A 21281-nucleotide genomic window follows, 5' to 3' on the forward strand; every position below is an offset into this window, starting at 1 on the left:
CAATGCTTGACATGCAGTTAGGCAAAGCAGCAGCAGTTAAAAACAAGGGATCAGGAAAAAAGCAGAAAAAAGCATCCTCAACACTGAAATAAACTCCACCAAAACCCGCATTATATGTCTTTCCGATTGCTAAGCTGGTTGATCTACATATATCTAACGTAGAATTTCCCTCAACACAGAGTATCAGTGCAACACCAAGTCATCCTATTATATTCTTATTCTTACCCATAAAGTTCCCATGTTAATGGGGTAGGGAATATCCGGATGAAGCCTCCTCTCCGTTCATTCTCCTCTCTCACTCGACAAAGAACTTTTATCTTCAAATAAAAAGAGAGGAAAAAAAAACACCCCAGCAAAATAGATATAATGAAAAATGAACCCTAAAAAAACCTCGGAGTTTCAGAGGACAAGACTGTTACTGCAGTCCTGGGAGTGGGCTGGGTACATGTGATATCCTTAAGCAATCTTATCTTGCATTTTGATTCTGAAGGAATCTCTCACTGCTTGGAGCGCATATGTATGCTTGGCATGAGTGAGGGCAAGGGAAGTACCAGCAGTAAAATCCAGCAGTTCTATTTCAAGTATTTTACTTCTGTCATGTTTTTCATATACATGCACTTGCTCTGTGCTGAGCAAATAACCACACATATTGCTTGAAAGCCAAGGTAAATAAGAGAGATTTAATAGCCTTACCTCTTCCATGGAGAGACCTAGGACAGAGGTGCCTTGCCTTCCTGTTACTTTTTCCCTGCCTGAAGGCATTAGGGTTTTCACTTCAGCATCACTGGCAGACAAAGGACGGGTACGCTGTAGAGAAAGTATGAATCCAGGTTTTTCCCTTTTCCTTTCTCAACTTACTTTAAAAAAACAAAAGTTACATTCAAATTCCAGGACCCCATTCCCAGCAGAATCTACACTCCAGAGTACTACGGCCAGAATTCACAATTCCACACTGCAGCTGTTGAAAGGTCCACATCCCAGTGCACACTAAGTGTGACTATTCACATTCCTAGTTTTTAGCACAGCAGGACTCACAATTCAGGCAGCAGTGCCAATATTTACACCCCTGGCCCCTTCCTAAAAACATGAAACATACCCAAAAGCACCAAAGCCAGGATTTCATACCGAAAAATCCTTACCCAAGGGACACTAGAGCCAGCATTCACACTCACAGGCCCCAAATACACTTGGATTAACACCTCAATGGTACCAGAACCATGATTCTCTGTTCCAGTTGTGTTGCTACACTAGAACAACAGAACTATAAATCAGTGATGACACAAAGTTGTAGGGAAAAAGTGAAAAATTCAGTTCACCACCTGTTATTCTTCTGTTACTATACTGCTGGATCTCAACTTGCTACTTCTTGCACTTAATGGACAGAGCTGCAAGCAAGATCATGCACATTTAAAAAATAAGAAAATACTTTGCAGACAGTCTCTCCAAGCTCATTCTTAACCTGACGTGTAGTCCTATTCAATTCTAATGAAGGACAGGAATACAAACTGTCTTCAAATTAACAGGATTATCTTAAAATCCCAGCAAGACTGAAACCTTTAACATGTTCTTAAGCACATTTTAGCCGGTCTTAGGCCTAGTTCAGATAAACTGCCTGTTAATGTTAATATCATTAGAAGAGCCTAGCTAGGAAGGTCTTGTGACTTTATACAAAATCTAGATTTTCTTTTAGCGCTATACTGAGCAAAGAATGCAGAAAGAGCCTTCTTAACCTAGAAAGAAGATAAAAACATGACAGAAACCTGAAACTGGATAAATCCAGGGGAATATCCCATACTGTTCAGATATGAGTAAAATTCATGGCAAGATCAGGCTGTACCTTTATTTGTAAGAGCTGTTTCATTAGAAATTGCACATGGCTACTCAAAATCTGCAGATGAAGCAACTGCAAAAGCAACAAGCCTTGCACTAGAATGGGTTACACTGCAATGACTGACAACAGAAAGATCCAAAGAGAAAATAGATATAGCATGTGCCAGCTGAAACACTCTGTTAAGCCTAATGAAAACTGATTAAATAAAACTACAGAAAATGAGACAATCTGGATGAGAAGACACAAGCATTCACAGAAGAAAAAAAAAATGTCAGTAGTCAAACAGGTTTGCTTGATGCTGTAGATGGCATTAAGTTTTAAGGTTTTTAGTCTCCTCCTGCTCGGTAAATTCCTGCTTGGTAAAGTCCTCTTAAAAACCATTTCCTGACAGTACGATAACAATCATCATGTGAGAACTGCTGCTCAAAGATAATATTACACTAAAGTTTTCATCCTATCAGATGATCTCCTTTACTGAGAAAATACCTCAATGAAATCATATCCATTGTCTCAATACAAAGGAGATGAGTGCATTGATTACAAACAAAAAATTTATGCCTATGTATTGGCAGCTGTGGTTCCTACAGCTGGCAAAACTCTGACTCCTACCTGAGAGCAAACTACACTACTGTCAAAATGCTAGAGAAAAACTTTAACTTTACTGAACTTCCTGCACAAACACTTTTCTCAGTGTTTCACTACAGAATCCTCTCTGGCTGTAGCACAGAAATGTCTCCAGCTTCACAAAGAATTTTGTTCCCTCTTTGACCCAGCTTATCTTTAGAAGTACAGATAAATCAACCACTTTGTTTTATCTCCAAATTCTGCAAACATCTCTGGTTCCCACATCATGCTTCTAATTATACTAAGCACTGACAGCAGTTGGCACAAAGATCCTTCCTATTCTCTATGAAACCTCATTATTCAATAAGACTCTCATCTCAGCTAAACTGTCCTCAGCTAAACTTCCACAGAATGACAAACGGCAGCGCATAGAGTGAATTAGGTTCTCAAGATGATTCCATCTGTTCTACCTTCATTCCTGCTGAGAAACCTCCAAAAAAGTCAGAATCATCACTATCACATTCATGCCGAAAGCCTAGCAGCAAAATAACGCCTACTGTGTCCCCACACAGCCAGGTGCTTAAAATTGTAAACTAACCTTGATTTGTCCATATGGCTCAAAAGGAGGGTGCAAAATATAACATTTAGAAAGGTGGATCAGTTTGAATTATGCTAACAGTAGTTCTACATTTTCCATTATCTTCAATAAATCACTCTTATCTTTATCTATTTCGACCCAGTTCACTCTCAAATTTTTGCAGTTTTCTGCAGATGACTGTCTCACAGAAAATAATTACTTCTCTTATGGGGCCACCTGAATTCTGTCAATACAGATTCACCTGTGCCATCCATATCATTCAGGCTCATTTCATCCCCTGCAGTACACAAGACAAAAATTCCTCCTCCCGTTTGATGTGACACTACTCTTTGCTGCTGTTCTCATCAGTTTTTACAGTTTCCTTTTCAAAGACCTATCAAATCCCAAACACTGTGCTGCCACTGTCTTCATCATTTGATGACCAGAACCAGAATCACAACTTTATCTTTAAACATTTATATCCAATTTCTTTAAAATGCTGTTCAGAAATACTTGTAGGCTTAAAAACTTTAAGGGATTTAACCCAGCTGACCTTGGCTCTCAGCACACTTCACCCACTTTTTTTTTAAGCTTTTGGAACTGATGTAAATATTTTTCCAACCTTTGCTCTTGCCACATGGAAGCATACACCAGTACCCATCCATCTCCTCTTTTCTTCCTCCCCACCCAGGCTACTTAACTGAAAAATATATTTTGGGACCAACTGCACCAAAAGTATTGTACAAGGTAATATTTCAAAATGCATCCCTTATATTGGTGAAAGGGGATGAAGGGTACTTACCAATTTAGTATTTGCTGTTTGCGACTGCATAGACACAGGACGCTGCAAGAGACACACAAAGAGAAATAAAAACCTCCTGTTCTCCAAGACACTATCATCACTGCCCAAGTTGCAGAGGAGTGGTGAGTACCCTAAAGTAAAAGGATATAACCAAAATCCAGAGATATAGCTAACAGCCTCAATCATCTCAGTTCAAATCTTCTTCATATTCTCCACAAATGTATTCTGTCCCCACTAAAACACAGCACTAATCCTAGCCTCAGATGTGCTCAACTGCGCAGAATGCATCTGGGCATTTACATCATTTTCAAACACACAGAAGAGCTCTGCAGAATGGATTAATTTAACTCTAATGACCAAAATTCATATTTTTCTAAGATAAGACTTATCATAGGAAAATATTTCATAGCTATGTATTAAGGAGAAACAGGTGTAGAAATATCAGCAGAATGTCAAAAAGTACCCTGTATTATTTATCTGGCATCAGGTCTGCAAGCAATACCAATGTAATGACAGGAGTAGGTTCAAAAGAAAACTATTATGATAGGTGCTTAGATTTTTCTTGTGTTTGATAGTATTCAGCCTGTCTTCCTCCTCTCCAATGCCCAAGAGGAGCAAATGATGATTCTCAAGAGACCTATCTATCATTTCTAGCTGTAGAACTGCCAAGTTCTTGTCTACAGTTGGTCTATACAAAACAGGTTGAACTCTCTTTATTGCTTATGATTAATTGAAAGAGCTCCCACCCAAATCAACAATAAGTTACAAAGGAAACAGCCAAACTGTTAATTTCCCTAGAGGGAGAAATGCTCAGAGGGTCAAACCAAAGAAATTGCACAAAGAACTTGCAGTCCAGTCTTGTGAAACTCAGAAAACAGAATAACTATCTCATGACCAAGAACACTGGTATCAGCATTAAAGATGCCCTACATGAATAACTGAAACATAAGACATCATGAAGCAGTTAAAAAAAACAAGAGGTTCAAAGTAGCCTTTGCAACTGAGAATGGGAACAGAAGTATCAAAGATTCAAAAATCTGAGATAAAATGCATTCAGCAAAGAACACGCCAAAAACATGCTATAAAACTTTATCACTGGATTAGCAGCCTGTGACTGGTGAAATAGGTAAGGCTGACACCTGTCCCAAAAGATAAGTCAATCCCATCTCATAACCACTATTCTGTCACATGAATCTTTGCATACTTCAACTGGCCAGGCCTTACATCTATTTGTGGGGTTTTTTTAAGCAAAGTAAGTCTAAACATTTAAAGCCACATTAAAATCTAATGCTTCCCAATGGCTTAATTTTCTGAGACTGTCTTACATAGGGTTTGTTTTTTTGTTTTCAGATAAAATACGCAATCAGATCCCAAAGATATGTCATTACTCTAAAAGAGAAGGTTACTTTTTCTGGATGGTTCCTAATTTACCTAACATACATTTTGTCTGCCACAAAGAGGACCTTTAAGGTCATAGGGATCTGTATGAAACCCTATCTATTAAAACGGCCTTAGAAGCTTTGGACTCAGCTGTGCATCCTGTACTCAAATCTCAACTTGCAAACTATTCACCTGTCTCACTGTGAGCCAAGACTCTGAGTTTTAAAAGAAGCAAAATGTTGCCATTTCTGCGAGTTTTCCCTGTACCAAAGTGGACAGTGTATTGGTACCCTGTCACTGAAAAAATGACTTCTCATTTCCTAACTGAATTTGAGCTACATAGCCATTATGCATGTCCCTCAAAGGAGCATATTCATCAGCTGCAGAGTGTGTCAAGATACGCTGTTTGCCTATTTATTGAGAAGAAATGCATTTTAAAGTCCGACATAGGGATCTCCCTACCTTTTCATGTAATCATAGATTGGTTTGGGTTGGAATGGACCTTACAGATCGTTTACTTCCAACCCCCCTGCCATGGGCAGGGACACCTTCCACTAGACCAGGTTGCTCAAAGCCTCATCCCACCTGGCCTTGAACACTGCCAGGGATGGGGCAGCCACAACTTCACTGGGCAATCTGTTCCTTATATCTAACCTAAATCTATCCTCTTTCAGTTTAAAGACATTACCCCTTGCCCTATAACTGCTTGCTCTTATAAAAAGTCTCTCTCCAGCTTCCACAAAATGGGAGTGGCTGAACAGCCCATAGCCCAGGTGCATCCCCCGAGTCTCTTCTGCAGCTATGCAAGAAACCCAGACAACCTTACTCACTCACTTTTTCTCCCACCTGTAAACCAGTTTCAATGAGAATAACTTCCCCTGCTATCTTCCTCAGCTCTAGCTGAATTCACTTACCTGCAGCTTCTGATATGGATTTCTCCTGACAGATTCAGATGAACAATTGTCCCGGCTTGAGCGTTGGCCTGGATCCTGGCAGACTAAGCCTGTGGGCATCAGAGGAGCCACGTAAGAACTTTAAGTCAGGCAAACCCTGAAATATAAACCTAGCATTCCTGTTAATTTATATACATAACCTTCCTGTCCAAGGACCAAAACTACTACTATTCCTTTTTACACCTTGCTTTGTTTAATCCCAAACTGTACACTGCATCACACTTTTTCGATTAACACTGAAGCTTTCTCTCAAAACCAAGTTACTGAATAGCAGCGTAGAGATGGGGTCTGTTTCCTAAACAGCTGAGCGGGCTACCTTATGACAATTCTGCCTCTTTTAGTATCGGGGCAAGTTGCATCAAATAACTGAACCAAAATGTACTAGGGATGCCTAAAAGGTGCTACGCACTAGACAGTCATGTAGCTTTTCACAATCATGACTCCTCTTCTAACATAGCCTAACCAGAACCCACACATTCAACCTAAAAAAAGCATTAATACAGTTTCTGAGGCTAAACAGAAGTCATCTGCTAAAGAGAAACAGTAGTATCTTCAAATACTGAACTAGGGACTCCATATACCACCTAATCATCATAAACAGACAGATTATTCTGAAGCAGAAATGTCCACATATAACTTCCCAGTGCTAAATATAGTTGTACTCCTTAATTAGAGTTCTGCTCTATTATATGCTAATAACATTCATCTCATAAACCTATCTTTTATTGGTTCTAATGATGGGAAGACTGAAGGAGCTTTTTGTTACACTCACCTACAAGGGTAAACATATCTGAGAGCATGCTAGCTTTGATCTTCAGGTCCAAAGGAGCATCACTATCCCCACATGCAACAAAGCACAAAAGGAATTACTTGTCTGGCATTAAATGAGAGGAATGCATCAATGTCCCAAGATACCTCCCAATACAGTTTTTTTGTATTGGTCCTTAACACAGACATAATCAACATGGGAAGAAAACTATGTGATTTTCACACCAATAGGTAAAGATTAATCTGTTTCTATTTATCCTTTTTCACCGCTTTAGTCTTCTAATGCAGCAATGTACCACCTTGTCTTAGCTCTGCTTGGCTAGAAGCATTTTCTTTGAATGAATCTATATGACATTTCATGGAGCAGATAGAAGATGCTGTCACAGAATTATTAAAAACCACAATTACCTATGCCTTTTCCACATAAAATTATAAAATCAGACACGTTAGTTCTAATAGATGGGAAAAAGTGATTAGGGAAGGTGACAGATATGAAGAGATCAGACAGTGGGTACAGATGGGATGCATCCATAATTATATCCAGTGGAAAAATCAATGAATACATGTTGTGTTAAGAGATGTTCTAAATCATGTTCAGTAATTATTCTACAATACAGTTCAGATTGGACAGGCGAAGTCTGATTCCTCGGAAGCAGAGAAATCAGCCATGTTCTGTGGCACAGTGATAGATGCCAACAAAGAAAAGTGCCAAAAGCTTGGATAAAGAAAATGGCAATCATAAAGCAGAACAAAGGATGCAGATATGAGTTAGAGTTTTAAATAGTAAAGGATGCAAATAATTTGGTGTGTGTGTATGTAAGCACAAACAACTAAACCAGGAAAATAAATGTTGTGGTAACATTCTAGATGCACCTGAAAACAAAACAGGTACTGTGGAAGGTAGGGTTATGAACAGTGAGGGGGAGGAGGGGAAAGACGGGAACAAAACAAAAAAAAAACCTATGCAGGATAAGGGAGGGGGAGAAAAAAAAAAAATGCCTAGAGGAAGGTCAGATATGGCTATTCCAGGAACATTTAACTTCAAGCTTATTTATACCATCCTAACTGAAATATGACTCACACTATTACAAAAGTGTATTGTGCATCTGTGTTACTGTAAAGCTAAACAGTAGTCCAGGAAACACACACAGTTGGAGATCTACAAAAAAAAAAACCAAACTCCTCAAGTTTCATTGGAGTATGAGTGTCAGCATAAGGGCCAAGACAACACTCACTCTTCAGATTTTAGCTAAAGAGAGTACTAGACCAAAAATCTGAGCCCAAACGTATATCTACATACTCAAGTCAAGCATAATGCCTGAATTCTGCTTAGACTCCAAAATCTAACTTTCGACTCAGCAAAGCAGATCGAAATCACACACAATAGTCTGGAGAGTTTCAAAATTCATCTATGATGGGAGATTACCAAGTGTTAACAATGATGATGGACTGTGGAGGAGAAAGAATTGAAAGGAAAATGGAATCCCAACTGGGTTCTTTCAAAACTTATTGCTGCAATAAGTTTGTTTATGCACAGGGAAAAGCAAAGGACTATCCTCCCTGTCAATCAGCAGTGGAACAAATACTCTGCAGGTATCATGAAATCCTAGGCCCTCCCAGGACCACAAGTTTCAAGGACAACCATCACTAGCAACAGTCTCAGCCTCATATTAAACCGTGAATCACTTACCAGGCCAATGATGGGGATAGGTTTACTTCCAACAGCCAGGGCTTGAGAGTGTCATCAATAAGCACATCAAAACCATACAGCTCTGAAAACACAGTGGATATTCTAAGTTTACCTTACTGCACCTTTAACATTCAGGTAAGGTCCATCATTAATCTCTACCAGGTCATTTCTATCTATACAATATTATGTTACATCCAACAGACTCTCTAGGGCTGAACAAATAATAACATTCCACAAGTGGGAAATTTCACTTCCTTAGAGTCAAGATTAAATATATTCTGTTTGTGGGGGAAAGAGGGAAGTAAAAAGTGAGTTTTAGGAAAGTGTTGCTTTCCACAAAGTGCAGTTCATGCAGAACTCTACTACATGTTTTCACATACAGCAGGTCCAATCTACTTCTTCCACTGGATCCTGGAAACAACAGAGCCTCATTCTTTGCACTTTTTAATCCCTGTATTCATTGTTCCAGTCAGCCACAGAAAACCTTGCTTCTTTCAAGCATCAACTCCTTTCTAATTAGCCCTGTACATGTTTCCACAATATCCCCACAGGAGCGCAAGAGTCTTCTCCTCGGCAGCTCCATCTACATGGACAACCTCCTATAGCTTTTTATCTTATTGATAGCTTGCCACTTTTCAGCCAAACACTGTAGAAATATTTTTTCCTTAGTTTTTAAAACATTCATAACATATTACATCTGCTAGATGCATTCTGCTCTACATAGGTCAGATTGACGCCAGCTTCCCATTCCAATACTAGTTTCAGTATTTCACTCTATACAGATGTTCTCTCTAGTTTGGAAAGAGTTGCAAGAAAGATGCCACACAAAGACAACTGTAAATCAGAAGTTGGCATTAATGCAGTTTCCTCTTCCAGCATTAAGAAATACAGTTAATTGATCATCAGGGCAACTTATGCACATTTTTTCAAAATGCAGCACAACAGGGTGTTGGCAGAGAAGAAGGATTTCCATGGAATTAACCAGTTCCCTAGTGCTTGGAGTGAAAGCAGGAGAATTTCTTTGCCATGCTGCTTTCCTTGAATTCTGGTCTTGGCCTTTTGTCACCTGCCTGACACTGATGCTGGCTCTGGGGAGCTGGACTGCTTGACAAGACCTTCCTATGCAGACAGCTGTGCTCATGTAGCTTATAACGGGAAGTTAATGAGCTGTGGGGGGGACTTGGAAGGGGAGGAAATGGTAGCAGAGTCAGTATTGCTTGCTCACTTTTCTAGACTGTGTTGCCAGACATTGAGTGGGAAGCAAAACAGCAGAGAGCTGAGGGGTTGGTTCACTCCAAAGAAATGAGGCTGAATTTACGTTTGGCTGTCTTGCTCCCCAGACAGGAAAGGCTGCAGTAGAGGGAAAAGGATGAGGTGGGGATTATAAATGTAAACATCAGCAAAGCATCTTGACCATAAGCAACTTCTGATTATTTCAGTGCACTGTTTCAAAATACAGTCTCAGGTTTGGTAAAGACCTGTGACTCTTCATGGCATAGCAAACTCCAGTGACAGGCAGCTCATGCATGAGGCAGAGGAGCAATGACCAGGCCTGTGACCTTTCAACCCCAGTCAGGAAGCAGAGCATTTTGTTTTGACTAGCTGCTGCTGCTTTTGCTGCTGACCATTCCCTCCCTCTGCCCCTCAGAGGACCTTTGTTAGTATTTTGGCTCCTTTGATTTTGCCCTCCTCTCCTACACTTTTCTCCCTTCCAAACCACTTGCTTTTTAAATCTCCTTCTTACCCACTCGGTTACTCACTCTGTCCACTTCTACAAATACATATGGGAAACCTCTTGATCTTAGCTAGCTCTGACCGTGCTGCTGGTGCTTTACACTCCTTTCCCTTATTTCTGCCTTGTTTATTAGGACAGTAAGCTCTTCGGAGTATCCCTGTTGACTCAATTCCATTATTAAACACAGATATCTCATGCCAACTGCAATGCCTTAGGTTCTCCTAAGAATACTCCACTGCTGCTCTATAATGGCCCAAGTCTCATATATTTTAGGTCATATCTACAACCCCTAGACAGATATCTCTGCTAACCTCAGGACATCAGAAGCTATGCAATATCCATGTTCTAGCAACAGAATCAAGCCTTACAGGTTCCCAAATAGGGCTTAGCACAAAGGGTTTCTCAAAACTGTCTGGGATATTAGGGCACAAACAGAAGGTAAATTACCTAGCTATCCTAGAAATATCTCCTTGGCCCTCTTACACATTTGGAAAGTGCACTACCTAGATTAAACATGGAAGAAGTATACTTTCTACTGTGAAACGTCACTACCATTTGTAAAAATAAAAACATAGGCAGCACAAAGATGTAGAGTCATGTGAGCATAGCAAGATCAGAAGTATATCCTCTGCAATTACCAACTTAAGCAAGACTGCCATTTCCCTCTGTGGAGAGAGTAAAGAAAGAACGACTGAAAGACGAACATGTGCTTCAGGCTGTGGCAATAGTAGGTTTATGACAACCCACCTTGCACCATTACTGTTATTAAGGGAAAAATACAAGAAACTAAGATACCAAGTTTCCACAATGCCTTCCCTTGCTACTACAATCCACAAAAATGTTTCACCCTTGCAGTTTGCTAAAGAGATTGGAATTATATCAGGAGGTACCAGCTGTGCCAAGACCCAGCAGGAACAGCCCGCCTCTCCCCTCCAACCCCCATAGAGAAGTCACTGCTGACCAAGCTTCTCATCCTCCCAGAAAAAGGGCTAGCTTCAGACTGAACTCTAACAGCAACAGTTCAGCCAGAGATTCTTTTGCCGATGTCATTATTTAAGACTAAGAGAAAGGCTAGAGACATAGCCTCAAGCTTTTTGGCTCTGGTTAACTACCATGTATTCTAAGTTTGTCTTATAATCCTGTCAAAGACTGCACTGTCCCCCCCCAAAGAATTTACTATGGTCTGTAAGTCTAGAAATTTAGTCACAAGTGTCTGGTAGCACCACCAATGTTTTCATGATTTTGTGTAGATTGAATAAGCTCAACTCCTGAAGGGTGGCTATAATTCTGGTCTTTATTTTCAGCTTGTTCACTGGAGAAAAAGAAGCAGCTTTACTGCAAAGCACATATTCTGCAATTGAATGGAGGTGACCTGAGGTTACGAAGGGACACATAAACACTGAAAAAAACGTGCATAGTATGCAACTCTTCTGATATGGCAATAAAAACCATTTGCTTCATGTTAAGCAGAAGTATATTTACAGACATTTGCCTAATGTGAGGAACTACACCTGTGCCACTGAAATGCAAGTCTTCCCTTGTTCCTTCCTACTTTTTCTGTGCTTCATATAAAGTTATCATGCAGACCATGCTTGTACACAACATGTATCAAGGAGCTTGAGTTAGAAAAGTTAACTGTGCTACTGTTCCATCCAAAGCAGCTATCAGTCAGTGCAAGGAGGAAAACTTAGGAGTATAGTGCTGGGCACACTGCTTTGTGGAACACATTGCCAAACCTAATGCTTTAGAGACTACACAGTATTTTGTAAATGAACTCTATGATTTTATCTAGTGATGATACTGTACCTGCTTCGACTCTGGTAGTTGATCTTAACAGTTATGGGGACATGAACAAATCTACATCTTGGGGGCTATCACAGTCAGGTCCCAAATCATTCCTGTTACTCTAGAGAAGGACAGCATAACAACTTAGGCTTTAATAAGCAAAAGGCCACACTGTCATATCAAATAGCAGAATAGAAGCCTCTAGACACCAAAGGCTTTGGGGAAAGTACTGGTGCTGTTGTCTTGTGTGAGAATTTGCCTTGCACTCAAAATAACACAGCTTAACTCCCTTTTTGAGAACACTTTATTTTAACAGACGAAAGCTTTATCTCTCAGTGTTGTTATAGGAAAGGACCCAACAAGAAGTGACAGAATTATTCCACCTGTTCTTGTCTGCTCCACAAGATGCAGCCTGTACCTGCCGAAGTCTGTCATACTAGTTTGGCTGAATGCGTAATTACCTCACTTAGAGGCACTCTCTCCACAATAGATAATCAGAAAAAATACACCACTTAAGACTTTTCAACCTTTTTTTCCTACTATTGAAGTCTGAGGGACACTTAGTCACATTCCCAATAAGAGTGAAATTTTAGGATGCCTACATAGAATCCTAGAACATCTCAAGTTGGAAGGGAACCATAAGGATCAGAGACAAACTCCCTGCTCCTCGTAGGATTATCTAAAACTAAATCATGACTAAGAGCATCATGCAGACGGTCCTTGAACTCTTGACAGGGTTGGTACTGTGACCACTTCCTTGAGAAGCCTGCTCCAGTGACTGACCACCATTGCAGTGAGGAACCTTTTCCTAGTGTCCAATCTGAACTTCCCCTGATGCAGCTTCATTCCATTTCCTAATGTCCTATTGCTGGTCACCAGAGAGTGTAGATCAGCACCTCCACCTCTGCTGCCCCCCTGAAGTTGTAGACTGTGATGAGGTCACCCCTCAGGCTTCTCTTCTCCAAGCTCAGCAAGCCAGGTGACCTCAGACACTCCTCCTAATTCTTCCCCTTGAGACCTTTCACCATCTTGGTTACCCTCCTTCTACACAAACCACTGCTTTCTCTGGTGAAGACTACAGTTGGGCTCATCACCTATACCAAAAATCAGACTCAGAATCATCCTTCTACTCTTTATTCAGAAAAGATAATTAGGCCATCTTCAAAACATCAAAAAACAGGTGTCTTAGGGCAAATGGGGATGCCTTTATAATCCTAATCTTACAAGGTAAATAAATTAACACCTATGAAGGAGAAAGTTCTTCAACCCAGCATGTGAGATCATAGTGAGTAAAGAAGTTAACATCTCAATAACCACCTTTGGACATTGCTTAACTTCCCTTATGCCACTGAGGAACAGACGAGTAGATATGCTACTATTTATTCTCCAATAAACCCAGGTGGCCAAATTTAAGAAAACATAGTAGCAGGGAGATCAAAATGAAAGCGAGCTGACTCCATAGATACATGGGTACATGAGGTGAAGGAGAAAGAGAGCATGTTTCCTGACTTCATTAGCCTAAGTTCTTCTGATTTCAAGCTCCTAAACTCCAACCACCTCAGCCCTAAGCAAAGTTGGTGCTAGGAGCCAACAACAACCTGGTGTTCCTCATTTTCATGTTCTATCTGCTAAAGACCCTCATGTCACTACGAGAACCAAACAGCCCATAGAAGATGGGATGAGAAGCCAGAGATAATTCAGACTTTGGTAATACAAGTCTGCTGTTAATAAGTTGACAATGCTTGTCATTTCCTTATGGCTGTTTTTGGAAGAGTTAATTCTTCCTAAGTCTGCCCGAGCACCTTGAGAAAGAAAACTGGTACTACCAAGCTGAGAACAGCTTCCTAAAGAAACCAGAAAGCTTCTGCAGCAACAGGGATCCTAACTCTTTGAGCTGTGCTCTGGGTGCTAAATCATCAATAATCAGAGCTATGAAGTGACAAGTAAGGAAAACAATGCAGGAATAGACCCCTACTCTTAACAGGAGCTATCACTAGAAGATCTATCCCTTGAACTTGTTTTACCCTTCAGGCTCAGCTGACAGTTTTGTTAAATTCTGAAGATACAGTTACATCACGAAATCTACCTTGGCACATTGGTATCATCAAAAGGCCTGAAAGGTAGAGGGCTCCTGAATCTGAAGGTAGCAAGGGTACTCTAAGAACAACCTTTTTCAGATTCAAAATGGCATCTTTGCATACTGGCTTTAAAGCAAAGACTGAGTGTAGGGAATACCTGTTCTGCTTTTCCTTGACATGTCATCCATGATAGCATAAAAAGATAGAGGAGATGTGTACGGCATATGTATGGCTGAGGTAAGTCCCTAAGCAGGGACTTACCTATACTCACATCAAGAAAGTCTGCACAGAAATTCCTTAAGTATGTCAAATTCTAGTGTCCTGCAAAATTCATTATGGAGCAGGCCATTCCTCCAAACAGGCCAGCTGCTACTACTAAGAAAATTCAATGTTCATGAACAGCAAACACAGATGGTTGAGAACTGGTGATTACATACAAATGAAGACTTTTTTTTAAGCTTTAGGTCCAGGTCAGCACCACTAAAGTAGTACAATAATTTATGATTTGCTCTATACCATCTTACTGTAGATGTGATTAGAAGCATAAGCCCAACCTTAGTACACAGGAGCAGCTAAGTAAGAAACTCATTGCTTTGGTGGGATGAGCATGACTATTACCCTGTCCTGTCCTGCTGTCTTGATTTCAGAAGAGCTCAACAGTGTCATGGCTGGGTTGACTAGAGCTGGGAATGAAACTGGGGACTTAGGTCTACAGCTTCTTCAGGCTCATGCTTCAGTGATTGCAGAAAGCAGTGCTACACTGGACACCAGCAACAGGCCATGCAATCAGGAGGACAGTGTGAATAACACCCTCCATAAGCAAATGGGAGCAGCTTCATGCTTGCAGGCGCTCTGACGATGTGGGCCCTCTCCGGAAGGAAATGGGAGACATGGCTACCCTGGATTTGGAGAAGGTTGAGGTTCTCAATGACTGCTTTGCCTCAGTCTTCCTTGGCAAGTGCTACAGCCACACCATTCAAGCTTCAAAAGACATGCGGGGACTGGGAGAGTGAAGGCCTTAAGTCCACTGTAGGAGAGGATCAGGTTAGAGATCATCTTCAGAACCTGAATGTGCACAAATCCATGGGACCCAATGAAATTCATCCATGGGTCCTGAGAGAGCTGGCGGATGAAGTTGCTAAACCACTGTCCATCACATTTGAAAAATTATGGCAGTCAGGTGAAGTTCCCAACAACTAGAAAAAGGGAAATACAACCCCCATTTTCAAGAAGGGGAAAATGGAAGACCCAGGGAACTACAGACCAGCCAGTCTCACCTCTGTGCCTGGCAAAATCTTGAAGCAGATTCTCTTGGAAAGCATGCTAAGGCACATGAAAAACAATGAGGTGGTTGGTGACAGCCAACATGGCTTCACTAAGGGGAAATCCTGCCTGACCAATTTGGTGGCCTTCTATGATGGGGCTACGGAACTGATGGACAGGGGCACAGCAACTGATGGCATCTACCTGGACTTGTGCAAAGCATTTGACACTGTCCCACATGACATTCTTGTCCCTAAATTGGAGAAACATCAATTTGATGGATGGACCACCCAGTGGATAAGGAATTGGCTAGATGGCTGCATGCAGAGAGTTGTGGTCAACGGCTCAGGGTCCAGGTGGAGACCAGTAACAAGTGGTGTCCCTCAGGGGTCGGTGTTGGGACTGATCCTGTTCAACATCTTTGTTGGCAACATGAACGTTGGGATTGAAGCACCCCCAGCAGAATCTGAAGGGAGCCTACAAGGACGTTGGAGAAGGACTCTTCATCAGGAACTGTAGCGATAAGATAAGGGGTAATGGGTTCAAACTTAAACAGGGGAAGTTCAGGTTAGATATAAGGAAGAAGTTCTTTACTGTGAGGGTGGTGAGGCACTGGAACAGGTTGCCCAAAGAACTTGTGAATGCTCCATCCTTGGCAGTGTTCAAAGCCAGGTTGGACAGGGCCTTGAGCAACCTAGTCTAGTGGGAGGTGTTCCTGTCCATGGCAGGGGGGTTGGAACTAGAGGACCTTAAAGGTCCTTTCTAACTCAAACCATTCTGTGATTCTAAGACAATTTTTAGTTGTGGCTTAATTTAACATGAGGAATTATTAGCAAATCATAAAGCACAAAGCGGAGGCTTGAGACCACATCATTAATAACAGTGCACAAACAAGGCTGCAACAAAATGTAGCCCTTATACTACTTTGCGTAAGTACACCTCTTCAGAGGAAGAAAACTACTGAGCATTCCAAGTCCTCAGAGGAGCGCTTATTACTAGAATGCAGTAAACAGCTCACATGACATGGCCAAAAGGGGACTCACTACAATCTTTTCACAAATTATCAGCAGCACTCTGCTTTGACATCAGAAAAAGCAGCATCCTCTCACTTTCTAGGCAAGCACGGCTATTTGGAACCATACAGACTGTCTCACCAGTCTTATTTTGGAACACGAAGAAGCTATGAATGGAGTCTCTTCCCTTAAATCTAGAAAGCAAGTATATTACATTAAAACAACATTTACTTGGGAAAGGAATGAAGGACCATAAGAGTGCTAAACGGAGAAATAAAGTGGGAAAACCTAATCTAGACAAATAAGTACTCGTGATTTAATTTTTAGGAAGAATGTGGCAATTGTGATGGAGTCCTATTCCCAGAACAGCATTACAAAGACTAGAGTAGAATATACATTCAGTTAGTCATATTTTTCTAGCAGCTTTCCAAACAAGGTCTACCTGTATATCTGAATCTCAGATCCAGGCTTCTGAAGTCTCAGATACTTTTCAAATGACCAGTCTTTCTCAGGACACACATGTGGTTTCATTGTTCACAGCCCAGAATAAAAAAAATAAAAATAAAAAAGAAAAAGGGGGGGGGAAGCCCAAACCAGAAAGCATGCTGGTTTGGGAGCCTCTACATGCTGCCTTGAAATCTTCATTCCTACTTCTCTCCTTCGTGTTAACAGCTATAAACTCAGCCATTCTGAACACTTCCAGCTAGAAAGTGTTTTTTTTTACAGCAAGGTTAAAAGTGGCACAAGCAAAGAGTGTCAGAACAAGACACAGGATGAAGAATGATCCATACAGCATGAAAAAGGCAATTCAAATCCTTGGAACAAGGACCACCACTTAATTGTGGGGGAAGGTGGCAGAAAGTACTGAGCTCTGGAAATGCCTCAGGCTCCCCAGGGAAGCAGTATGGCTCCTACTTAAGCTCTCTTTCCTGGGAAGCTCTTAATTTGTGTTTACACTGAAATAAATGGAACAAAACAGTTTATTTGTGGGGGAGCATCTGAGAGGGTGGTTAGTGCAGCCCTGGGGAGGCAGCAGGAAGTGGGATAACCTCAGAGCCAGGCCCAGCAGAAAGTACATGAGGAACATTAGTTTCCAGCTCAGAGGAATCTAGAGACACATCTGAGGGAAGAAAAGGAAGAATCAAAAAAAGAGGCAGTTAGTGTTTTCTGGTGTGCCTTTTTTTTTTTTAACCCAGTAGTTGATATTTAGGAGTAGCTGAAAAATTTCACTAAAGCTACTAACTCATAAATCTCCATGTATACCAAAGTTCTCCCACTTCGAACAAAGGCATCAGAGTCAGTCAGGAGAAGCTAAGACCAGAAAGGTAGCTAGTTTGGCAGGTAACTAAGCAACATATTAGCCCTGGCTCCTTCTTTATTACTGTTTCATCACCCTAAATATCCAAAGATGACAGCATTTATGTTAAGAGTGTTGAAAGCTGTAGAATTGTTAATACCCAAGTGCAATGCAGGGACCACACAAATGGATTTACCTGTCACAGCAGCTCTAAATGCAAGTCCCGATACCTAAACACAGCATATCTTCAGCCAAGCTTGGTCTTTGGTTTAAGCATTGACTGAGATTAATCCTAGACTCATTTTCCCTGCCCCAAGACTCCATGAGTATATCCACATGAGCAAAGGGTGGCTAAGAGCAGGAGGAGGCCTCTTTAGGGAAGGCTGGGAAGCAGCCACTGGAAAGCGGGAGAAGGCACACTGTGGTACCAGCCGCTGCTTTCTGGACCTCGTCCCAGCATCTGCTGCCAGCGAGTTCTCAAATCCCTTTGCCAGCACATAGTTCTGCGCCCAGCTTCCGCCAGAAATAGACTTTGACGCCACCATGCGGTATTCTCAGACAAGCACAAGCCCAGAAATACTCACCACCACCATTCATTCCGGGGACTGCTTTACGCGTTCCTCCCTAGTCCTCAGATGCATGTAGGACAATAGTTCAGAACTACGTTGGGCTAGATGGCTCAACAGAAAATATTAAATGCTCTAAAGGGATGTTTAATCACGGACAGCCATCCTTTTCAAGGGCATTAGTGTGACACCAACTTTCCAGCATTTCCCCACTTCACTTTCAAGTCCTTTACCATTCCATTTTCCAGCAGGAGATTCTGATGAATGACATTGGCACCGGGGCACCTCAATGTCTCCTGCCCTCACAGAGGCCTATACTGAGGGGAAAAAAAAAAAAAAACAAACCCCAAAACCAAACCAGTATCTAGCTTCCTTGCAATAGGGAATGTATGTTTCCTTGTAGCATCAGAAAGCTGGAAGTCTCAAACAGTACCTGAGCCAATCAACAAAGATGCCCCCAGTACCTTACCAAAGCAGGTGCCATGATGTGAAACAAAATGTTTACAAGCTGTGGCAATGGCCAGCTCAGCAGAAATCACGGTCTTGATAATCAGGTCCTCCACACTGGCCATCAGTGCTGCAAGGAGAAAAAAAACAACAAAACAAAACAAAAAACAAAAAGAAAAAATAGATTGTGAAGTAACACACAATACCTCAAAAATATGAGAATATGCATATGGACAGATACCTTTGTGAGTCAAAGCATGTGAGAGCTTATGGATGACAAAGCAAAAGATAACATGCTTGGAAATCCATGCAAGCATAAGTGTATAGATACATGCATAAGTAACCTAGTGCAAAAATACTTACAAATGAGAATGACAGAAATGAGTATATGCACAGTACAAGTAAGCAGAAACATGTGGCAAGCACATCAGCACAAGTCAGCTGGAGTCTGATCACCGCCCACTCAGAGTATTAAGAAGGATTAAACAAGAGCGGGTCAGTGAGATAAGCCCTTAAATTACGGAAAACAAGCCATAGGCCCTGAGATACAAAAATTTTTCTTGTGGACTTTCATGTGATAACTGCTCTGTGATTGCACCTTCCTCTTAGGCAGCTGTTTCCATACCATGATTCACAAATCATTTCAAAATTATATGCCTGGTGACAGCTCCCGGTCCTGCTGACCCATAGATAATCTGCAGTTGCAGTAAAGGAGCTCCCTCCACCTCTTTATGAGCCTGTAAACAGAGCTCTGAACAGGAATCTGACCTGACAGAGGGAGCAAAAGGCAAGAAAGGATGCATGCTAGATGTAGACCTGGATTCTAGACTGGCCTTGGGATGAGTCATGAAATAGAGAACACCACACTTAGTTTCTGTTTTCAAAGACAAACAATAGAGGAGCAAGGAATGAAAGAACACTGGAGCCCTGGTCTGAAAAGTCAGTAGAGACGATAGGACATGTCTCAAAGGGAGGTTCAAGCAAAGACCTCCAGCAAAACCACACAGACATTTGGTAATCCCTGTTCCAAAGAACATCCAGTACAAACCACTTGACTAGAGAGTTCAATTTAGGCCTACGATTACTTTTTCTCATGTTCAGATGATGACATGCAGGGACCTGAATAATTACAGAGGACCTTGCAAGCAAATTCAGATGTGAACTTCTGTGCCAAAAGACAACTAAGGGGAAGCAACACAGCATGGGAATGTCTCAGTGCACATAAACATCCCAGAGCACAAAAGTCTTGCCAGCCCAGACAAGGCCAGCATTTCCCAGCCAGCATTCTGCCTCCTTATGACCAGAACCAGATGCATCAGAGAAAGGTGCAAGATGCCTTGTAATGGATAGTTAGAGAAACTTGCTTGCATTGCTCAGTAGTTTATTTAATTATTAAGAGTGCATATTTATACTTTAGGTTGGAGTCTGGAAATATATCAATATAAATAACTATGCATACATAGCTTAATGAAAACATATGGTGCAAGTAATCAGACAGCCATGCACACATATGATGGGGAAAAAAAGTCTATTTCTATCCAAAAGCCAGATTAAAATCCCCTTCCCCCAACAACTAATTGTTCCTGGGCAACATTTGCAATATGGGCATAGCTGCTACCAGTAGTGTTACTGATGCCTCAGTATCACAGGTAATTTATCTCTTAAAGGATATACCTGGATTCTGCTCTGCAGATGTACTTACTCCCAGCAGACCTGGCAAAGGTGTGGAAGAGGGAGCTATTTTATATGAAACACAGACTGAAATGAAAACACCCAGCAAAAACCTGAGCCATGCAAAGATGACACCACATCCAAGAGTCATTCAAACTGGCATAGTTCTCCAGAGGTTGGTCACTCATCAGACTGAACAGGCCATGGGAGCAGTAGAGGGAGGGAAGCTTTTAGAAGGAATGGAATGACCTTAAGAAACGGGAAATGTAGGTAAAATATTAAGAAACACACCCTGAGAAAGTCTCAGAACATTATTTGCAAAAGGGAAGGGAAAGGCCTCATCTCTGGGGATAGAGAATAAATGCACAGCTCTAATGAGTAAGCTGCAATGAACAATGCTTCCCTCCACCCTGCTCTGGTGCTAAATGGGACCCACTGTTGCTCTTCTCTGACTTCTTAGGATTCACACTAGTGAGATGATTAAGATCCAACAAAGGAATGAAAGAACAAGATCTCTACTGACCTGCGGTGTCTTTCCCCTCTTGTTTTAAGTACCTCAGCATTGCACTCATGCTCCACTTGCTTCCATAATCCTCTACCTCAGGATCATCACAGCTAAAAATAAGTGAAACAAACAGGTTGACACCACTGACCTTCATTTAGAGACTTGCATCAGCCTTAGACAAACCTAGGGAAATTGACCCAACCTCTAGAGATCAAGTTCCATTTTCCAGCCAAGTACCTGACATAATCTCCACTCTTCTTGTTGACACTGTAGTTGGTCAGATGCATGAACTGGTTTCTAATGTTCTTGGATGCCTGGTCATACCTCACTGTTGCAAACCTGTAAAGAGGAATAAA

The 21281-nt window shown here is 41.4% G+C and overlaps 1 protein-coding gene across 1 annotated transcript in view; it reads right to left on the bottom strand.

The window, feature by feature from the left end:
* The window catches only part of TTLL5 (tubulin tyrosine ligase like 5), a 138901-nt gene that overhangs the window by 94196 nt on the left and 23424 nt on the right, over nucleotides 1-21281 (bottom strand). Inside the window, exons 10-18 of the mRNA XM_030482434.1 lie at nucleotides 21163-21264; nucleotides 20944-21035; nucleotides 18772-18879; nucleotides 8566-8647; nucleotides 6880-6941; nucleotides 6069-6157; nucleotides 3775-3816; nucleotides 694-807; nucleotides 226-317 (exon numbers count right to left, since the gene is read on the bottom strand). Of these exons, the coding sequence (XP_030338294.1) occupies nucleotides 226-317; nucleotides 694-807; nucleotides 3775-3816; nucleotides 6069-6157; nucleotides 6880-6941; nucleotides 8566-8647; nucleotides 18772-18879; nucleotides 20944-21035; nucleotides 21163-21264 (783 nt within the window). The remainder of the gene's footprint in view (nucleotides 1-225; nucleotides 318-693; nucleotides 808-3774; nucleotides 3817-6068; nucleotides 6158-6879; nucleotides 6942-8565; nucleotides 8648-18771; nucleotides 18880-20943; nucleotides 21036-21162; nucleotides 21265-21281) is intronic.

Source organism: Strigops habroptila, chromosome 4 (genome assembly GCF_004027225.2).
Source record: "Strigops habroptila isolate Jane chromosome 4, bStrHab1.2.pri, whole genome shotgun sequence".
NCBI classification, from domain to species: domain Eukaryota; kingdom Metazoa; phylum Chordata; class Aves; order Psittaciformes; family Psittacidae; genus Strigops; species Strigops habroptila.